This window comes from Hyla sarda, assembly GCF_029499605.1.
Source record: "Hyla sarda isolate aHylSar1 chromosome 1 unlocalized genomic scaffold, aHylSar1.hap1 SUPER_1_unloc_3, whole genome shotgun sequence".
In the NCBI taxonomy this organism is placed as follows: domain Eukaryota; kingdom Metazoa; phylum Chordata; class Amphibia; order Anura; family Hylidae; genus Hyla; species Hyla sarda.
In genome coordinates, this window is record NW_026607589.1 from 809135 (window position 1) to 830000 (window position 20866).

General features: G+C 39.7%; 1 protein-coding gene across 1 annotated transcript in view; it reads left to right on the plus strand.

Moving 5' to 3' along the window:
• LOC130298176 (uncharacterized) overlaps positions 1–20866 on the plus strand; it is a 69824-nt gene that overhangs the window by 5267 nt on the left and 43691 nt on the right. Inside the window, exons 3-4 of the mRNA XM_056551087.1 lie at positions 7093–8015; positions 8839–8909. Coding sequence (XP_056407062.1) covers positions 7093–8015; positions 8839–8909 — 994 coding nt within the window. The remainder of the gene's footprint in view (positions 1–7092; positions 8016–8838; positions 8910–20866) is intronic.

The window sequence follows — 20866 nt, forward strand, 5'->3', positions numbered from 1 at the left end:
ACGTGGCACAATACCAACAAAAAAGCCACTAGGTGCCCATGCTTCCCACCTAATCGTAGACGAGGAAATGCCCACAGGCCACCTGCGGACTATTGAACTTCGGACTCGGATGCTACCGGGTCCGATGAGACAACCAGCATGCAGAACTCTCGTCCCCAAGTTCCAGTCCCAGGTTCATTCCCTTTAGAAGGAAAACGAGGAGAGGGAGAGGGAAAAAAGGACACCGCCATCGCCTCTACCAAGAGGAAGGGGGTCACATGGAAGGACTAGAGACTGCCCCCGATCCATCTAACGTAATGAATCTGACGGACATCCCTCTCATGGCTGAGTGCATGTTACTCCTATCCAAAGGCTTGAACTTTGGCCTCAACCAGTCCAAAAATTTCAGAGATTCCTAGAGAGAAGGATATTCCAGCTACAGTAGGACCTCTAGGTTTTTCACCAATTCTAGATATGACCTCTACGGACAGAGACACTCGTAATACACTATGCGAGCTGGCATATGACAACACACCCAGCACCAGTCCCACCCGGTCTGAGGTATCCCCATTCAGAGGTGGTAACCCGTCTAAATTCTGCCCGTCCGCCCCAGCGGGAAGTTCTATCGACTTGTTCGCTCGGGTGGTGACAAGGGACGTGAAAGCGTTGCTTTACCCCCGTCCTGGGGATAACCTCACTCCGGATGAAACTAGAGCTCTAAAGTGGTTGGCGTCCAGAGCGGACCTCAAAGTAGTCAAAGCTGATAAAGGCAGCAGCACCGTGGTATTGACCACTGCCGCCTATGACGCGGAGAAGCACCGCCTTCTAAGTGACGCCACTACTTACAGACCTATACCAGGGAATCCAACCAACAAAACTTTAGACCAGCTCAGAAGTTTCCTCTGTATTAATTGTGAAAAGGGCATTATCTCTAAAAAAAAAACTGCAGAGAAACTTCTCCCTAAGGCTCCACGCCACCCAAAGCCCAAAGTGGTATTACTTGCCCAAGGTACACATGTCGCAGAGCCGACCCCCCCCCCCCCCCCCGGACGCCCTGTAGTGGCGGGGAACGGCTCTGTGACCAAATACCTTTCGCAATACTTACTTAAACCACTCTTGTCTTCCACCCCCACGTTTATCAAGGACACAGGAGCCTTACTTAATACCCTCACCGACTTCCACTGGCACGAGATGTACCAACTCGCGTCAGTGGGCGTTGAGAGCCTGTACACCCGCATCCCCCATGATGCGGGTGTACAGGCTGTCCGTGAGTTTCTGTCGGAAACAGACAAAATGGAGCAGTTCATATCCTTTCTGTGACGCATTGCGTTTCATCCTTACCCATAACGAGTTCAAGGACGGCGAGGACTGGTACAGGCAGGAGACCGGCACGGCCATGGGCACGCAGGTCGCCTGCACTTATGCCAATTTGTTCCACGCCGTCTTTGAACGCAGGTACGTCTTCTCACCCTCGAACCCCTTCTGTAAGTACATCAAAACCTTCTTGCGGTATGTCGACTACATACTTGTAGTCTGGGACTCCACAGAGGACGAGTTATAAATTTGTCGACTATTTAAATCAGTCCAATAAAGAAAATATGCTGTTCACCGCAGTTTTTGGGGGTTGCGAGCTCGATTTTCTTGATGTTAAGCTGAAGGCAGTGGGGAACACACTTACCACAGAGGGTTTTCGTAAACCCACTGCCAGGAATGCGCTATTATCCGTTCACGTGACTTAGACACTCACCATTTTGCCGGGCGACTGTCTGACGCCGCCCCTATATACAGGAGCGCGGCGCCAGAAGATGTCATTCTGGCTAGAGGAAGTGCGCATAGATGCACGAAACGGCTTGTTCCGGGTCCCTGCTCTCCATCCCGCTCCCCCACTGTAACATCGTGTTTATGACGGAAGAAAATAAAGACCTGGATGGTGAGTGCGGCTCCTGTTTGTTCTATGTCTTCACTTTATGCTTCCTGTTCAAGCTTCGCACCTCCGCTACAGGATACTTGTCAGTCCAGTCCCGTCCCGTGTGTCGCTGCATGTCTAAGTGGCTGCTTAGTTTTGTATGTGCCGGCGTTCTGTCCTCCTTTGGCTTACTAAATTGCTGGTACTAACCAAAATATTTTTAGTTTCACAAGTAGTAACAGAAAAAAAAGCTCCCCAGAATGTGTAGCCCAATTTCTCCAGAATGAGGAAATACCCCATAAAAGGCGGTAAAGCACTCTGCGGGTGCAAAACAGGGCTTAGGAGTGAGACAGCACCGATGAGATTTGAGGCCTAAAGTGGTGATTTAACTGCAAAGGCCGAGGATCTGACATAAAATAAAAATAAAATAAAAACCTCGACAAGTGACCACAATTTTTAACCTCTTAATGACCTGTAGGCCCTACGCCCGGTCCCGGTGTTTAAAACTCATACCGGGTTGGTCCCGGCTGCTATTCATAGCTGGGACCCTGGCCTAACAGTGCGCGGCATGCTATTAACCCTTCAGACGCGGCAATCAAAGTTTACCGCCACGTCTGAAAGTGAAAGTAAATGCTTCCCGGCAGCTCAGTCGGGCTGATCGGGACATCGCAATAAAATTGCGATGTCCCGATCAGCTAGGACGCGAGCTGAGGTTCCCTTACCTGTTTCCACCGTGTCCGATATGGGTTTGATTGCTCCAAGCCTGAGCTACAGGCTTGAGAAATCAAGCCCCTATCTCGCTGATCCATGCAAAGCTATGGCTTTGAAGGGATCAGCATAAGAGATCAGTGTGTGCAGTGTTATAGGTCCCTATGGGAGCTATAACACTGCAAAAAAAAGTGAAACAAAGGTCATTTAACCCCTTCCTCAATAAAACTTTGAATCACCCCCCTTTTCCCATAAAAAAAAACTGTGTAAATAAAAATAAACATATGTGGTATCGCCGCGTGTGGAAATGTCCAAACTATAAAAATATATTTGAAGGTATATAAACGTAATTTATATAAAACCAGTCCTCAAGGTACAATTTGAAAAAAGAAAAGAAAAAGGAATATAAGAAATAAGAGTTGGTCCAGAAAAAGTTAATATGTGGTATTTATTGGTTGCAACAATTATTTAAAATATAATATAATATAGGACAACTTATTAAACCTCAGCAGGGCCCTTGCATGGGGTATAGGGGTCCAAAAATGGTAAAATGGAAAAAAGAAAAAGGTAAAACAATTATGTGGAGATAAAATATAATAAAATATAATAATGTGCTGTATATCGAAAACAGTTATTGGCAGTCTCTGGTGTAAATCAAATAAATATTATATATAAAAATAGATTGTTAATTAAATCGCACGGTCAATGGCGTATGCGCAAAAAAAATCCAAAGTCCAAAATAGCGTATTTTTGGTCACTTTTTTTATATCATAAAAAAAATGAATAAAAAGCGATCAAAAAGTCAGATCAATAGAAATAAAAACTTCGGAACACGGCGCAAAAAATTAGCCCTCATACCGGCCCGTATGCGGAAAAATAAAAAAGTTATAGGGGTTAGAAGATGAGAATTTTTAACATATACATTTTCCTGCATGTAGTTATGATTTTTTTCCAAAGTACGACAATATCCAACCTATATAAGTAGGGGATCATTATAACCGTATGGACCTACAGAATAAAGATAAGGTATCATTTTTACCCAAAAATGCACTACGTAGAAACGGAAGCCCCCAAAATTTACAAAATGACATTGTTTCTTCAATTTTGTTGCACAATGAATTTTTTTTTCCATTTCACCGTGGATTTTTGGGTAAAATTACTAATGTCACTGCAAAGTAGAATTGGTGGCGCAAAAAATAAGCCATCATATGGAATTTTATGTGCAAAATTGAAAGCGTTATCATTTTTAGAAAGTAATGAGGAAAAAAATGAAAATACAAAAACGGAAAAACCCTGCGTCCTTAAGGGGTTAATAAAGATAGGTTACTTGTAGAATCATATTAGCTGTTGGAAACACTTATAGGGAATATAATTAGAAGTCAATCTTTTTTAAAATAAAATTAAATAAAATGATCAATGATACTGACTCACGAAGAATTGAGTTTCTTAGCAAAAAGAAATGGGAAAGGGAAATGGGTGAAATATCTAAACTTGAACGGAGCTCTATAGTAAAAAGTCTGAAAATTGTTTCGAGATTCGAATTGTAATGAGAATTATAAAAAAATAATTACATTCAAAACTATTCATAGGTTATATTATACACCGGAGATGTGGTGTGAGAACCTCTGCTGAATGTCCTTGTTATAATATACACCGGAGAGTCTATATAATGTGGTGTGAGAGCATCTGCTGAATGTCCTTGTTATATTATACACCGGAGAGTCTATATAATGTGGTGTGAGAGCCTCTGCTGAATGTCCTCGTTATATTATACACCGGAGAGTCTATATAATGTGGTGTGAGAGTCTCTGCTGAATGTCCTCGTTATATTATACACCGGAGAGTCTATATAATGTGGTGTGAGAGCCTCTGCTGAATGTCCTTGTTATATTATACACCGGATAGTCTATATAATGTGGTGTGAGAGCCTCTGCTGAATGTCCTTGTTATATTATACACCGGAGAGTCTATAATGTGGTGTGAGAGCCTCTGCTGAATGTCCTCGTTATATTATACACCGGAGAGTCTATATAATGTGGTGTGAGAGTCTCTGCTGAATGTCCTCGTTATATTATACACCGGAGAGTCTATATAATGTGGTGTGAGAGTCTCTGCTGAATGTCCTCGTTATATTATACACCGGAGAGTCTATATAATATGGTGTGAGAGCCTCTGCTGAATGTCCTTGTTATATTATACACTGGAGAGTCTATATAATGTGGTGTGAGAGCCTCTGCTGAATGTCCTTGTTATATTATACACTGGAGAGTCTATATAATGTGGTGTGAGAGCTTCTGCTGAATGTCCTCACTATATTATACACAAGAGAGTCTATATAATGTGTGTGAGAGCCTCTGCTGAATGTCCTTGTTATATTATACACCGGAGAGTCTATATAATGTGGTGTGAGAGCCTCTGCTGAATGTCCTTGTTATATTATACACTGGAGAGTCTATATAATGTGGTGTGAGAGCCTCTGCTGAATGTCCTTGTTATATTATACACCGGAGAGTCTATATAATGTGGTGTGAGAGCCTCTGCTGAATGTCCTTGTTATATTATACACAGGGGAGTCTATATAATGTGGTGTGAGAGCCTCTGCTGAATGTCCTTGTTATATTATACACAGGGGAGTCTATATAATGTGGTGTGAGAGCCTCTGCTGAATGTCCTTGTTATATTATACACTGGAGAGTCTATATACTGTGGTGTGAGAGCCTCTGCTGAATGTCCTTGTTATATTATACACTGGAGAGTCTATATAATGTGTGTGAGAACCTCTGCTGAATGTCCTTGTTATATTATACACCGGAGAGTCTATATAATGTGGTGTGAGAGCCTCTGCTGAATGTCCTCATTATATTATACACCGGAGAGTCTATATAATGTGGTGTGAGAGCCTCTGCTGAATGTCCTTGTTATATTATACACCGGAGAGTCTATATAATGTGGTGTGAGAGCCTCTGCTGAATGTCCTTGTTATAATATACACCGGAGAGTCTATATATTGTGGTGTGAGAGCCTCTGCTGAATGTCCTTGTTATAATATACACCGGAGAGTCTATATAATGTGGTGTGAGAGCCTCTGCTGAATGTCCTTGTTATATTATACACCAGAGAGTCTATATAATGTGGTGTGAGAGCCTCTGCTGAATGTCCTTGTTATATTATACACCGGAGAGTCTATATAATGTGTGTGAGAGCCTCTGCTGAATGTCCTTGTTATATTATACACAGGAGAGTCTATATAATGTGTGTGAGAGCCTCTGCTGAATGTCCTTGTTATATTATACACCGGAGAGTCTATAAAATGTGGTGTGAGAGCTTCTGCTGAATGTCCTCATAAAAAATTAAATAGGCATATGTGTTTTATGTTAAAGGGGTTCTCCGGTGCTTACACATCTTTTCCCCTATACAAAGGATAGGGGATAAGATGCCTGACCGTGGGAATTGCGCCGCTGGGGACCCCCATGATCTTGCACGCGGCACCTCGTTTGTAATCAGTCCCCGGAGTGATCACAGGGCAGGCGGCGTGTGACGTCACACCTGCGCCCCCATGTGACGTCACGCTCCGCCCCTCAATGCAAGCCTACGGGAGGGGTGTGATAGCTGTCACGCCCCCTCCCATAGGCTTGCATTGAGGGGCCAAGCGGGACTTCACACGGGGGCGCAGGTGTGATGTCACACGCCGCCCGCCCTGTGATCGCCCATAATCAGACCCAGAGCGAACACACTCCGGGGACTGATTACAAATGGGGTGCCGCGTGCAAGATCACGGGGGTCCCCAGCAGCGGGACTCCTGCGGTCAGGCATCTTATCCCCTATCCTTTGGATAGGGGAAAAGATGTGTAAGCACCGGAGAACCCCTTTAACATAAAACACATATGCCTATTTTATTTTTTATGAGGATATTCAGCAGAAGCTCTCACACCAAATTATATAGACTCTCTGGTGTATAATATAACAAGGACATTCAGCAGAAGCTCTCACACCACATTATATAGACTCTCCGGTGTGTGATAGAACGAGGACATTACAAACGGGGACTGAGTTCAAACGGGGTGCCGCGTGCAAGATCACGGGGATCCCCAGCGGCGGGACTCCCGCGGTCAGTCATCTTCGCCTAAGCACTGGAGTACCCCTTTAAGTGATTATTTACCCAGGGTCTATGGAAGTGTTGCACATGTCTTTTTTTTTTTTTTTTTTTTTTTTTTTTACATATGTATGAAACGTAACATTATGCAATAAAAAAAAGTAATGTTAAAAATATATATATTTATTGTTGTGATCGTATGGACCTGATTTATATTTTAATGCACAGCGAATGAAAGGTGTTAATACTATGTAAGATTGGTGTCACAAAAAACAAGCTCTCAAACGGCTCTGTAGATGAAAAAAAAAATAAAAGAATTACGGGAATGTGGAGAGGAGGAAAAAAGAAAACACAAAAGTTTTAATTTCCTGGGTTGATTTAATATAATCTGTGTTATTCTCTGCAGATTCTTGTACCAGGAGATCAGAGGAGAATCTTATATCTTCAGATTATAAAGCAGATGATGATATCACACAAGATACATATGAAGAACATTCCATTATCCCAGATACACCCTCAGCCCTTCACAGCCAAGATCTGTCATCTCATCCTTATATACAGGTCCTGTCTTCTCATTCATTGCTGGATGTTAACGAAAAGAAAGGTCAGAGAAGGGGTGTTGGACATCAAAAAGCTCATTCAGGAAATAAACCATTTTCATGTTCAGAATGTGGGAAATGTTTTACTTCTAAATCAAGTCTTGTTAAACATAAACAAACTCACACAGGGGAGAAACTATATTCATGTTCAGAATGTGGGAAATGTTTTACTCGGAAATCAACTTTTGTTAATCATCAAAGAACTCACACAGGGGAGAAGCCATTTTCATGTTCAGAATGTGGGAAATGTTTTACTGAGAAATCAAGTCTTGTTAAGCATAAAAGAACTCACACAGGAGAGAAGCCATTTTCATGTTCAAAATGTGGGAAATGTTTTACTGAGAAATCAAGTCTTGTTAAACATAAAAGAACTCACACAGGAGAGAAGCCATTTTCATGTTCAAAATGTGGTAAATGTTTTACTGAGAAATCAAGTCTTGTTAAACATAAAAGAACTCACACAGGGGAGAAGCCGTTTTCATGTTCAGAATGTGGGAAAGGGTGTGTTCAAAAATCAGATCTTGTTAAACATCAAAGAACTCACACAGGAGAGAAGCCATTTTCATGTTCAAAATGTGGGAAATGTTTTACTCGGAAATCAGGTCTTCTTCAGCATAAAAGAACTCACATAGGGGAGAAGCCATTTTCATGCTTAGAATGTAGAAAATGTTTTACTCAAAAATCAGATCTTGTTCAACATGAAAGAACTCACACAGGAGAGAAGCCAATTCAGAGCAATAAATGATGCAGATATCACATCTATATATTATCCATGTACATAGGATATCTGACATTTATACATATATCATATACTGCATCTCCAAACTTGTTACCAATTGTTAATAAAAGTTTTCTTTCTTATATGATTTATTATTCTTATATTCATCTCCGCACACTGGACTTATAATAAATGTAATATTGTCCCTGACGTTGTATATAGGGAATGTAACGCGTCAGTGTTGTCCCCGCCCCCTTCTCATTATGATTATAGAGACTTTAATTCAAGGCATCAGACAGGATCCGCGCGTCTCCCTTGAAGATTGTCTCTTCTGAACATAAGACGCTGCAGATACTTTTATTTATCACAAACCCTAGACCAGCGTTTCCCGTCTTGACGTCTATTTTCGGTCTCAGATCTTAAAATCCATTTTTCTATATGAGAAGTCGTCAATATGTCAGCGTCCCCCGGGTTCAGTAAACATGGGTGTAATTCTTTTCCTTTTCTTTGTCCTCCCCGGGGTATAAAATCCCTAGAGATCTGATCACATCTGGTACAAGATCTCTTTACTTCACACTTTGCGCCATTATTACACGGATTGAAGACCCAGTTACACGCTCGTAAATTCCCATATATGTCGTGGATTGGAAGGGAAAAGGTTTGATAAAGCAAAGATAACGTGAAACAGTTGGACCAAATGAAAGAGAAATTATTATTAATTAGGCAGGATTACAATGGAACCCGCATTAACACACAGCACGTCACATGATTTCTCCTGGGTATATGTTATGTGATCAGATAAGAGAACTGTCTTTATAATGACATTTGTCCATAGTTCAGCCAATCCGGAGACACAGAAAGTATATACGCATTCATCTTCTTTATCGTGACTCCAGATGCTCCTTGGTAGGTCGTGATAATATGAGTATCTTACACACACGTAAGCAGAAAAACAACTATTCATGACAAACAAAAATGTCATTGTTTCATTGCCTCTTAAGAATCAACTTAATATTAAAAGTAAGAAAAGTGGTAGAAATTCATTGATTTCTTTAACATATTTCACCCTTTTGATAATTATCACACATATATTGATGTTATTAGCACAGCACACGTAGAGGAGTTTTATTAGCATATCACACATATATGGATTGTTTTGCACTTCTCATCTAACTAACATCCTACCTGTCCGAAACTGACCTGGGCTAGTTCTTCATTAACCCCTTAAGGACTCAGGGTTTTTCCATTTTTGCACTTTCGTTTTTTCCTCCTTACCTTTTAAAAATCATAACCCTTTCAATTTTCCACCTAAAACTCCATATTATGGCTTATTTTTTGCATCGCCAATTCTACTTTGCAGTGACATTAGTAATTTTACCCAAAAATGCACGGCGAAACGGAAAAAAAAATCATTGTGCGACAAAATCGAAAAAAAAACGCCATTTTGTAACTTTTGGGGGCTTCCGTTTCTACGCAGTGCATATTTCGGTACAAATGACACCTTATCATTATTCTGTAGGTCCATATGGTTAAAATGATCCCCTACTTATATAGGTTTGATTTTGTCGCACTTCTGGAAAAAATCATAACTACATGCAGGAAAATGTATACGTTTAAAAATGTCATCTTCTGACCCCTATAACTTTTATTTTTCCACGTACAGGGCGGTATGAGGACTCATTTTTTGCGCCGTGATCTGAAGTTTTTATCGGTATGATTTTTGTTTTGATCGGACTTTTTGATCACTTTTTATTCATTTTTTTAATGGTATAAAAAGTGATTAAAATACGCTTTTTTGGACTTTGGAATTTTTTTGCGCGTACGCCATTGACCGTGCGGTTTAATTAATGATATATTTTTATAGTTCGGACATTTACGCACGCGGCGATACCACATATGTTTATTTTTTTTTGCACTGTTTTATTTTTTTTATGGGAAAAGGGGGGTGATTCAAACTTTTATTAGGGAAGGGGTTAAATGACCTTTATTAACACTTTTTTTTTACATTTTTTTTTGCAGTGTTATAGGTCCCATAGGGACCTATAACACTGCACACACTGATCTCTTATATTGATCATTGTTATCCCATAGGGACCTATAACACTGCACACACTGATCTCTTATACTGATCATTGTTATCCCATAGGGGGCTACAACACTGCACACACTGATCTCTTATACTGATCATTGTTATCCCATAGAGACCTATAACACTGCACACACTGATCTCTTATACTGATCATTGTTATCCCATAGGGGGCTACAACACTGCACACACTGATCACTTATACTGATCATTGTTATCCCATAGGGACCTATAACACTGCACACACTGATCTCTTATACTGATCATTGTTATCCCATAGGGACCTATAACACTGCACACACTGATCTCCTATGCTGATCACTGGCGTGTATTAACACGCCTGTGATCAGCATTATCGGCGCTTGACTGCTCCTGCCTGGATCTCAGGCACGGAGCAGTCATTCGCCGATCGGACACCGAGGAGGCAGGTAAGGGCCCTCCCGGTGTCCGATCAGCTGTTCGGGATGCCGCAATTTCACCGCGGCGGTCCCAAACAGCCCGACTGAGCAGCCGGGATACTTTCAGTTTCACTTTAGAAGCGGCAGTCAGCTTTGACTGCCGCTTCTAAAGGGTTAATACCGCACATCGCCGCGATCGGCGATGTGTGGTATTAGCCACGGGTCCCGGCCGTTGATGAGCGCCGGGACCGAAGCGATATGATGCAGGATCGCGGCGCGATCCCGCTTCATATCGCGGGAGCCGGCGCAGGACGTAAATATACGTCCTGCGTCGTTAAGGGGTTAAGGGCATGTATAGAACTTGTAGTCTCATTGATAATCCCATCCATAATGGCAGCATATTTATTTAATTTATTTGCCAACTCAACTCCCCATCCGGTCCAAGACGGGAACCACATCCACGACTTATCTGCAGCTGAAAACAATTCTCGCTTATGTCTGTTTCCCCCAGAAAATGTTTTAAATGAAATATTTGCGCGTGGTCTAATGGCTGCTACAACTCTTCCTATAGTCCAGTTACCCCATGTTCCCATAGGAAGCCATGAATAGGTCCTGTTACCACAGATGTAATAGAGCCCCTGCTTTAGGACCCTAGGAATCATCTTACCATGAATCCGTACCATATTACGGTACAACTGAGTGTTACAGATCCCATCATCCTCATCTGTCTGTTCAGGACGGGACACCTGGGGGCACAAGAAGCTTTAAGAGTTGGACAAAAACATAAAGTATTACAGGCACCATCCTTCATATCACACGGCATCTCCCTGTACTCCATGTTATATATCAGGGTGACATTCTTACAATTCGTTTCTCCAACATATACCTTGGGCAAATTAACAAGTCGACCTGTAATTTTGGCTATGTAATTCAGGTACATGGGACCCAAACATATTGTGGGTGTAGAGACAATTCCAGCAATTTCTAGATATGTATCCTGGTCTGAGAGAGGATTATGGGAAGTGTGATCAACATCTATTTGTACATCATAGCTATAATCTGTGAGATTCACATCATTCATTGATATAGGGGACACCTATTAGAGGAATCCCCCTGTGGGTAGTAGGGATATGGGAACAGATCCCACAGTCAGTCGTGTGTATATATATATATATATATATATATGAGAACAGATCCAGCAGTCAGTCGTGTGTGTGTGTATATATATATATATATATATATATATATATATATATATATATGAGAACAGATCCAGCAGTCAGTCGTGTGTGTATATATATGAGAACAGATCCAGCAGTCAGTCGTGTATATATATATATATATATATATATATATATATATATGAGAATAGATCCAGCAGTCAGTCGTGTGTATATATATATATATATATGAGAACAGATCCAGCAGTCAGTCGTGTGTGTATATATATATGAGAACAGATCCAGCAGTCAGTCGTGTGTATATATATATATATATATATATATATATATATATATATATATATATATGAACAGATCCAGCAGTCAGTTATATATATATATATATATATATATGAACAGATCCAGCAGTCAGTTATGTATATATTTGTGATCGGGGCTCCATACGTGTACTAGTGACAGGAAAGATTGCCTACATACCTATACAAGATCTTACCCTAGCATAGCGGTCTGAGTTGTGCCATAACCGCGCAATGAGGGCACGCCTATAGAGGGCAAAAAGCCACCATGCTAGGATAAATACAATTCCTGAAATAAAACATCCTACATCCGGCATCAATCTTCACATACCCGAAGTAGACTATACCTAGTGTGCTGGAAGAGTAGCCCTGACCAACTAGTGACTACTAGAGGTGGTAACCATACCTTTGAAACCATGGTAGTAACGTCCATCTGTAAAGAATCAACCTGAGAATAACATTCCCTGCCAAATATACTAACTGAACTATACCTATTACCATCCCTACTTGTGACATTACTTCAAATGGACACGGAAAGGCTAACTTCATGGCAGGTCTGACAAGCACCAATCCCCTGCTATTTAAGAGGCAAAAACTAAACTGACAGGTAAATGACAAGAAATACCTATCTACCTGATAGACCGTGTGGGTCATGTCGCCTAACAAGTTTCACGAAGGCACCTTACCTGATTGAGACTGTAACAACAGACATACCTAACTAGCCACTGTACTGACCCAACTGGACTTGGAAGTGATGACCCGTTGCAGATGACAGCTCCCTGCGAGAACAACGTACCTGTAGACGTGACCAGTGTTTAGGTGAACCATCATGCCTGTAGACCTGACAGGTCTTTGTGACATCGTTGTGCCTGAACCCGACACAGGTCCCCGCGGAACCATCGAGCCTGTAGACATGACAGGTCTTTGTGAAATCATCGTGCCTGTAAACGTCACAGGTCTTTGTAAACCACTTTTTTTTTCTTTTAATACATAAGTGTGAAATGCCATATTGAGATTGTATGCTATCTCAAACGTGTCAGATTACCTACATAACCATGTCAAATCAATTGCTCTGAAATGAGACAGCAGCAACCACGATTCAATCCCCGATCCTAAAGAAATGAGTCATGTAACTGTGTATTAAATGCACAATATATCTGCAACTAAATGCTGGCCCTCCTTAAAAGAGAACATGCAATTATGCCGGATAGTTGAATCTGTGTACTATAACGAAATGATAACGTCATTGAGAAATACAACAGACGAGGTTGTATCTGACCTGAAAACGTGTCAGGTCATAACAAATATAACACACAACAAAATTGCTCTGAAAACGAGTCAGTAGCAACTGGCATTACCCCTTTTAACCTGAAGAGGAGTCAGGCAACAGGGTAACATCATGAGTATGCATGACAAGATACCTGTATGAAGCTGGCGTGTTGTTCTGAAGGCGTGTCAGTAACAAAAATGACCAATTGTGTCCAATACCCTAAGCAAATGATCTACCTCCCCTGTGTGCACCGCATGAAACATGTTAACCGTATGTACGGCATAAACTGCTAACAGTATACCCAACTACAAGTCGCTACTCAATATGTTATTGCTCTGAGACATGTCTGTAACAATAACCTATGTGGTGCATCCCCCCTGCAGACGTAGGAGGTTTAAGAATATGGGCTCGATATATCTGCAATAAATGTAAGCACCATATGAATACTGTAATCGTGCATTGTAAATATATGTACAGCCAGAGGTGCAACTGCTATTCAACACTAGGAACGAATGCACATAATAACCTACCCGCATACAACTATGGTAGTATGCAACAAATGCTGTGTACTGGTGCATGTATCATACACAAGCTGGGAGCGTAAGTACCGTGAAAACGTAAGGAACGTTATGAATTTATGCTCTAAAAACATTATGAGTACCTCATACACGCCTAGAAAATAAAGTGTAAACATATATCTAAAAAGATAAAAGACAACGTGCAACTATGCCGGATAGCTGAATATGTCTACTATAAGTAACTGATAACGTGGTCATGAAATGAGGAGGCTGTATCTGTCCTGAGAACGTCTCAGGTCATGACAATAAACCACAAAGTAATTGCTCAGAAAATTCGTCGGTAGCAACCGACATTACCCCCTTAAGCTGAAGGAGTCAGGCAAAAAGGGCAACATCCTAACAAAACTGTATAAGCTTTCTGTATAAACACTATGCACGAATATGCAGTATGAAAGCTATGAGCATGAGTACAGTAAAGCTACGGGAGCATATGTATAGTGTAGACTCTAAAGATGGAAATCTAAGGAAATAAAATGATGACCACCCTTTGAACGAGTACCTGTGCCGGATAGTTGAATATGTGTACTATAACTAACTGATAACGTAGTCGTGAAATACAACAGAGGAGGTTTTATCTGACCTGAGAACTTGTCAGGTCATGACAATAAACAACAATGCGATTGCTCTGAACGAGTCAGTAGCAACCGACATTGACCCCTTAACCTAAAGAGGAGTCAGGCAATAGGGCTACATCCTGACAAACCTGAGTGAATTTTCCGTATAAAAGACTATGAACGAATACACAGAATGAATGCTATGAACATACGTACAGTAAAAGCTACGGGAGCATGTGTGTAGTGTAGACGCTATGGATGAACATGCAGAATAAATACCATTACCCATGTACAGTAAATGCTATGGATGTTAGTGCAGAGAACATAACAGAATGAATGCTACATGTACGCAGAATAAGTACTACAACGTGTCAGCATAATAATTACTACCATCGTATGTACAGAATGAATGCTACGAATGTCCGTGTAGTGTATTGCTACAATTCTATGTGCAATATACATGACGTGAACATGTCTGTGATATGAATACAAGCGTATATGTGGTATAAATGCTATGAGCGTATAGTGGTATGATACTATGAGCAGTATAATGCTATGAGTATACTTGCGGTATTAATGCTAAGAGCGTATGTGCCTGATGTAGGCCATGTGTATGTGCAGTATAAATGCTACAAGTACATGTGCAGTATAAGCATTGAGCATATGTGCTATGAATTAATATGTGGTATGAGTACTATGAGCAGTATAATGCTGTGAACATGCTATGAGCGCGTGGCCACAACTGCATGAAACAGCATGACACTATGTGTGAGAACCGTATGAAACCTGCATGTATGAATGCAGTGAACGTGTGAACAACAAAACCATAACAGTGTGACCAATATAACTGCCATGAGTGTATGAAACCTGCGTGTATGAATGCGATGAACAACAAAACCATAACCGTGTGACCAATATAACTGCCATGAGTGTATGAAACCTGCGTGTATGAATGTGGTGAACGTGTGAACAACAAAACCATAACCGTGTGACCAATGTAACTGCCATGAGCGTATGAAACCTGCGTGTATGAATGCGGTGAATGTGTGAACAACAAAACCATGACCGTGCAACCAATATAACTGCCATGAGCGTATGAACCGTATGAACCCTGCGTGTATGAATGCGATGAACAACAAAACCATAACCGTGTGACCAATATAACTGCCATGAGCGTATGAAACCTGCGTGTATGGATGCGGTGAACATGTGAACAACTTAAGAACCGTGAGAGTGTGACCACTATAACTGCCATGAGTGTATGAACCGTATAATTGCTATAGGCAGTATACTGCCGTAACCAGTATGAAATACCATTAACATATGAACCGAATGATACTTTGAGCGTATGAACCAGTGATAATTACGAGGTGTTTGATTGCCATGAACGTAACATGGTAGAAAGAATGTAAGACCGTGAACATGCCAAGAATATGTGAACAGCATAAAAGCCAAGTTTGTGGACCGTGTAAAACACCAGCGAGTGAGAGAATAACCATGAGGTGAACAGCATAAACGAGTTTGCACAGTATAAATGCTGTGAATGTATCGTCAGTGAGTATATGTACCGTATATAATGATATTAGCACATGAAACTGTATACATACTATGCGCGTACGAGCAGTGTGCCATAAGCGTATGAATTAACCATGAGAGTACAGACGATAAGAAACTCATGGAGTTATCAAACCGTGAAGACGCTCAACTCGTGTGCACCTTGTACCAGTAATGCGTGTATGCCCATAATAAACCAAGTGTATGAACCGTATGGATACCATGATCGTGCAAACAACGAGTATTACACTGTGTATACTATGATTTAATTAGATGTAGCCTATGTTATATTTCTACAGAGCATTGCACCCTACTGTATACTATATTGAAGCAAGACAGTCTGCAGAGCACTGCATCAGCACACACAGCATATGCTACCCTGCAACGTGATCCTCTGCAGAGTATTGCACCACACCAAACAGTAAATGCCACCCTGTGTTGCAACGAGACCCTTCGCAGAGCACTGCACCACACTGGACATGCTAACTGTAACGACCCTCTGCAGAGCATTGCACTATGCCCTATATAATATGTTGTATTGAAACCATCCCATCTGCAGAGCATTGCACTAACTGTATAAAGTTTATTTATGAGACCATCTGCAGAGTATAGCACTATACTGTATATAGTATATATTATATTGTAATGAGACCATCTGCAGAGCATTGCACCTTAACTATATATCATGTATACTATATTGTAACGAGACCATCTGCAGAGCATATCGCCATAGCTGTATATCATGTATACTATATTGTAACGAGACCATCTGCAGAGCATATCACCATAGCTGTATATCATGTATACTATATTGTAACGAGACCATGTGCAGATTATTGCACCATAACTGTATATCATGTATACTATATTGTGAAGAGGCCATCTGCAGAGCAATGCACTATACCGTTATACAGTACATGTTATATTGTAACGAGACCCTTTGCAGAGCATTACACTGTACCGTATACTGCAAGGGCACCGTATACCCCGCAGAGCACCGCAGCACACAGCAAAAGTTATATTGAAACGACTCTTTGCAGAGCATTGCACCACACTGTATAGAGCAAACGTTATATTGAAACAACCCTCTGCAGAGCATTACACTATACTTTAGATTAACGATAGCAGCCAAGCTGACAGGACCGCCTAACGAGGACTGGGCAGCTGCCGCAACCTGTCCCAAGAGCATAGACAATTGTAGCAGGCAGAGCCAGCCAGAACCATACCTGCCCTATATTACCTTATAATCCGAGTGAGACAGCATCCCCAGATAAGACAGCCAGCACTATACCTGCCCTATATTACCTTATAATCAGAGGAGACATCCCCAGATAAGACAGCCAGCACCATACCTGCCCTATATTACCTTATAATCCGAGTGAGACACAGCATCCCCAGATAAGACAGCCAGCACCATACCTGCCCAATATTACCTTATAATCCGAGTGAGACATCATCCCCAGATAAGACAGCCAGCACCATACCTGCCCTATATTACCTTATAATCCGAGTGAGACAGCATCCCCAGATAAGACAGCCAGCACTATACCTGCCCTATATTACCTTATAATCAGAGGAGACATCATCCCCAGATAAGACGGCCAGCACCATACCTGCCCTATATTACCTTATAATCCGAGTGAGACAGCATCCCCAGATAAGACAGCCAGCACTATACCTGCCCTATATTACCTTATAATCAGAGGAGACATCCCCAGATAAGACAGCCAGAACCATACCTGCCCTATATTACCTTATAATCCGAGTGAGACATCATCCCCAGATAAGACAGCCAGCGGAGCTGCCAGGGATGCGGAGCTGCCAGGGATGCCGAAGCTGCCAGGGATGCTGCCATATATATATATGAGAACAGATCCAGCAGTCAGTCATGTATATATATATATATGAGAACAGATCCCGCAGTCAGTCATGTATATATATATATATATATATATATATGTGAGAACAGATCCAGCAGTCAGTCGTGTATATATATATGAGAACAGATCCCGCAGTCAGTCATGTGTGTATATATATATATATATATATATATATATGAGAACAGATCCCGCAGTCAGTTTTATATATATATATATATATGAGAACAGATCCAGCAGTCAGTCATGTATATATATATATATATATATATATATGAGAACAGATCCAGCAGACAGTCGTGTATATATATATATATATATATATATATATATATATATATGAGAACAGATCCAGCAGTCAGTCGTGTATATATATATATATATATATATATATATATATATATATGAGAACAGATCCAGCAGTCAGTCGTGTGTATATATATATATATATATGAGAACAGATCCCGCAGTCAGTTATATATATATATATATATGAGAACAGATCCAGCAGTCAGTCGTGTGTATATATATATATATATATGAGAACAGATCCAGCAGTCAGTCGTGTATATATATATATATATATATATATGAGAACAGATCCAGCAGTCAGTCGTGTGTATATATATATATATGAGAACAGATCCCGCAGTCAGTCGTGTGTATATATATATATATATATATGAGAACAGATCCAGCAGTCAGTCGTGTGTGTATATATATATATATGAGAACAGATCCAGCAGTCAGTCGTGTGTATATATATATATATGAGAACAGATCCAGCAGTCAGTCGTGTATATATATATGAGAACAGATCCAGCAGTCAGTCATGTGTGTGTATATATATATATGAGAACAGATCCAGCAGTCAGTCATGTGTGTATATATATATATATATGAGAACAGATCCAGCAGTCAGTTATATATATATATATGAGAACAGATCCAGCAGTCAGTCATGTGTGTATATATATATATATATATATATATATATATATGAGAACAGATCCCGCAGTCAGTTATATATATATATATATATATGAGAACAGATCCAGCAGTCAGTCGTGTGTATATATATATATATATATATATATATATATATATATATATATATATGAGAACAGATCCAGCAGTCAGTCGTGTGTATATATATATATATATATATATGAGAACAGATCCAGCAGTCAGTCGTGTGTATATATATATATATATATATATATATATATATATATGAGAACAGATCCAGCAGTCAGTCGTGTATATATATATATATATATATATATATATATATGAGAACAGATCCAGCAGTCAGTCGTGTGTATATATATATATATATATATATATATATATATGAGAACAGATCCAGCAGTCAGTCGTGTATATATATATATATATATATATATATATATGAGAACAGATCCAGCAGTCAGTCATGTGTGTATATATATATATGAGAACAGATCCAGCAGTCAGTCGTGTGTATATATATATATATATATAATGTACAAACAAGAAAGTTGCAACAGTACTCTAGGTCAAAAAATGGAGGCTCTCAGCGCACTTTTTGATCAAAATGTGTCCCCCCATCCACCATATATATATATGAGAACAGATCCAGCAGTCAGTCGTGTATATATATATATATGAGAACAGATCCAGCAGTCAGTCATGTGTATATATATATATATGAGAACAGATCCCGCAGTCAGTCATGTGTGTATATATATATATATATGAGAACAGATCCAGCAGTCAGTCATGTGTGTATATATATATATATATGAGAACAGATCCAGCAGTCAGTCGTGTGTGTGTATATATATATATATGAGAACAGATCCAGCAGTCAGTCGTGTGTATATATATATATATGAGAACAGATCCCGCAGTCAGTCGTGTGTATATATATATATGAGAACAGATCCCGCAGTCAGTCGTGTGTATATATATATATATGAGAACAGATCCAGCAGTCAGTCATGTGTGTATATATATATATATATGAGAACAGATCCCGCAGTCAGTCATGTGTGTATATATATATATATATGAGAACAGATCCAGCAGTCAGTCATGTGTGTATATATATATATATATGAGAACAGATCCAGCAGTCAGTCGTGTGTGTGTATATATATATATATGAGAACAGATCCTGCAGTCAGTCGTGTGTATATATATATATATATATGAACAGATCCAGCAGTCAGTCATGTGTGTATATATATATATATATATGAACAGATCCAGCAGTCAGTCGTGTGTGTATATATATATATATATATATGAGAACAGATCCCGCAGTCAGTCGTGTGTGTATATATATATATATATATGAACAGATCCAGCAGTCAGTCGTGTATATATATATATATATATATATAAATGAGAACAGATCCCGCAGTCAGTCGTGTGTGTATATATATATATATATATGAGAACAGATCCCGCAGTCAGTCATGTGTGTATATATATATATATGAGAACAGATCCAGCAGTCAGTCGTGTGTATATATATATATATATATATGAGAACAGATCCAGCAGTCAGTCATGTATATATATATATATATATATATATATATATATATATATGAACAGATCCAGCAGTCAGTCATGTGTGTATATATATATATATATGAGAACAGATCCCGCAGTCAGTCATGTGTGTATATATATATATATATATATATATGAGAACAGATCCCGCAGTCAGTTATATATATATATATATATATATGAGAACAGATCCAGCAGTCAGTCATGTATATATATATATATATATATATATATGAGAACAGATCCCGCAGTCAGTCATGTATATATATATATATATATATATATATATGAGAACAGATCCCGCAGTCAGTCATGTGTATATATATATATATGAGAACAGATCCCGCAGTCAGTCATGTATATATATATATATATGAGAACAGATCCCGCAGTTAGTCATGTATATATATATATATATATATATATGAGAACAGATCCAGCAGTCAGTCATGTATATATATATATATATATATATATATATATATATGAGAACAGATCCAGCAGTCA